The 1,799-nt window shown below is 51.5% G+C and overlaps 1 protein-coding gene across 1 annotated transcript; it reads left to right on the top strand.

Moving 5' to 3' along the window:
- Positions 1-290: 290 nt before the first annotated feature.
- DQ04_18771000 (hypothetical protein) lies at positions 291-1,559 on the top strand (the record flags this gene model as incomplete). The annotated part of the gene is made up of 1 exon (XM_009317748.1): positions 291-1,559. One exon carries the CDS (start codon positions 291-293, stop codon positions 1,557-1,559), a length of 1,269 nt encoding a protein of 422 aa, XP_009316023.1.
- Between the last annotated feature and the right edge of the window lie 240 nt (positions 1,560-1,799).

Raw genomic sequence — 1,799 nt, 5'->3', positions numbered from 1 at the left:
ATGCCTGCAGCTGTGTGTTGGGTGTGGGGCAGGGACACACATTCGGGGGGCTGATACATCTGGTTTTCTTCTTGTTGCTTTGCTGTTGGGGAGTGCTCCTGTGGGCACAACACGCCACAACTCTCTTATTTTTGGACACCTAGTAATGGGATTTCTTTTTTCTTTTGTGTGGTTCTCTATCGGGTACGAAATTTGTGTGAAGATGAAGTGGACGAGAGGTTTGTGTGGTGCTGTGTGGAAATTTATTTTTGTGTACCATTTCTTTTGTTTCTTTGTAGATTATACGGACAATGATGATGACTATCCGTGGCGTATTGTGTGTGTGTTCGTTCCTTGTGTGGTGTGCCTGTGGGTGTTCTGGGAATACCGTCCCAGTTGTTGCTCAGGTTTCAGATAGGGCCAGGACCTGCGAGCCTCCTGAGGAAGGCAAGCCCTGCTCACCTTCCCCGTCCTCTGCTGCGCCTTCAACTGTTGTTGCGCAAGGAGACCATAATTGTGAGTCTCCCAAGGTCCTTTGTGTGTCTGCATCCGCTGGTGAAGATGGCACCCAAAATGAGGTTGTTAATTGTGTGGATCCTGGAAAGAATGGTGCGTGCCCGGAGGGACAAAAACCTGCTCCGTCTGTGTCGAAGGGGAGTTCCGTTGCTAAGGTGCAAGGGCATGTGGAACAGAACTCTGGCGATTCCAACTACTCGATATGCAAGAGCGAGAGTCCTCCCTGTCCAGCGACAGAAGTAAAAGAACAACCCCGGCTCGGTTTGACAGATGTGAACAGAAAACCTCCTCAAAGTGATGGCGAGTGTGACAGAGATAGTGCCAAGTGTCCTGATGGGAATCCAGAGTGTGTACTGCCTAACCCTAAATGTATAACAGGGATTCCTCCTACCTTGGGGAGAACTGAACAGGAGGGTGAGGCTGGTCTCGGCACGAGGCTGGACACAAACTCCCGTTCTAGGTCTAGAGGGGAAAATACTCACACAGGCAGTGATATCGACGACGTGGAGGCAAACCCTGAGCACACGGAAGAAGAGGATCATTTGAAGAAACAGGCGGCGTCTAAGGAGAAAGATACAAAAAACGCTCTTCTTGAGAACAAAGAAACACTGAAAGAATCGAAAACCCAAGGTCTCTCAGCTGGCGGTAAACACGACAATACGAATAATGGCAGGGATGAACAGACCTCTCAGAGTGTCAGCAGCAATCTCTCACCTGAGGTTGCCACAAACAAGGAACACACGCATGACGGCCCACCCGCCAACCACAATAAGAAAGCCTCTCAGGCCGCTGAGGGTGCACATGTTGAAAATGGTTCCTCCACAGTTGATGTCCCAGTCAATGCAGGTGAAAACAGTGCTGAAGCAGCGGCAACGCAGGGCTCATCGGGATCTGCTTTCACCAATGCCGATACCAATGGTGCCCCAAACGACCAGTCTACACCCGATGCTACCGCGGCCGAGAACGTGAAGGACACGAAGAATTCTGACAGCAGCGTCAGTCCTGTGTGTGTGCATGCACCGCTGCTTCTGCTGGCGTTTCTAGCAGTGGCGGCTGTGTCATGAGCATCGTGGAGAAGTAACATGCCTCCTCGCTCGCTCTCTGTGTGTGCTGCGAGCTCATGGTGGATGTATTTATCCCCCTTCTCTTCCTAATGGTTGCTTGGGGCTCATCTGCTGCCCCTTTGTGTGGTTGTTTCTTTTGTTTCTCTCTGTGTGTGTGTGATTGCGTATTGCTGACGCACCCATGGCGGCGGTGTGCACACTTGTGAGCCCACCCTGCCACTGCGCCGTCCTCTTCGCTGT

The sequence above is a fragment of the Trypanosoma grayi genome (genome assembly GCF_000691245.1).
Source record: "Trypanosoma grayi strain ANR4 Tgr_1877_V1, whole genome shotgun sequence".
Classification (NCBI taxonomy): Eukaryota; Euglenozoa; class Kinetoplastea; order Trypanosomatida; family Trypanosomatidae; genus Trypanosoma; species Trypanosoma grayi.
This window is presented reverse-complemented; position numbering and strand designations above follow the sequence as displayed.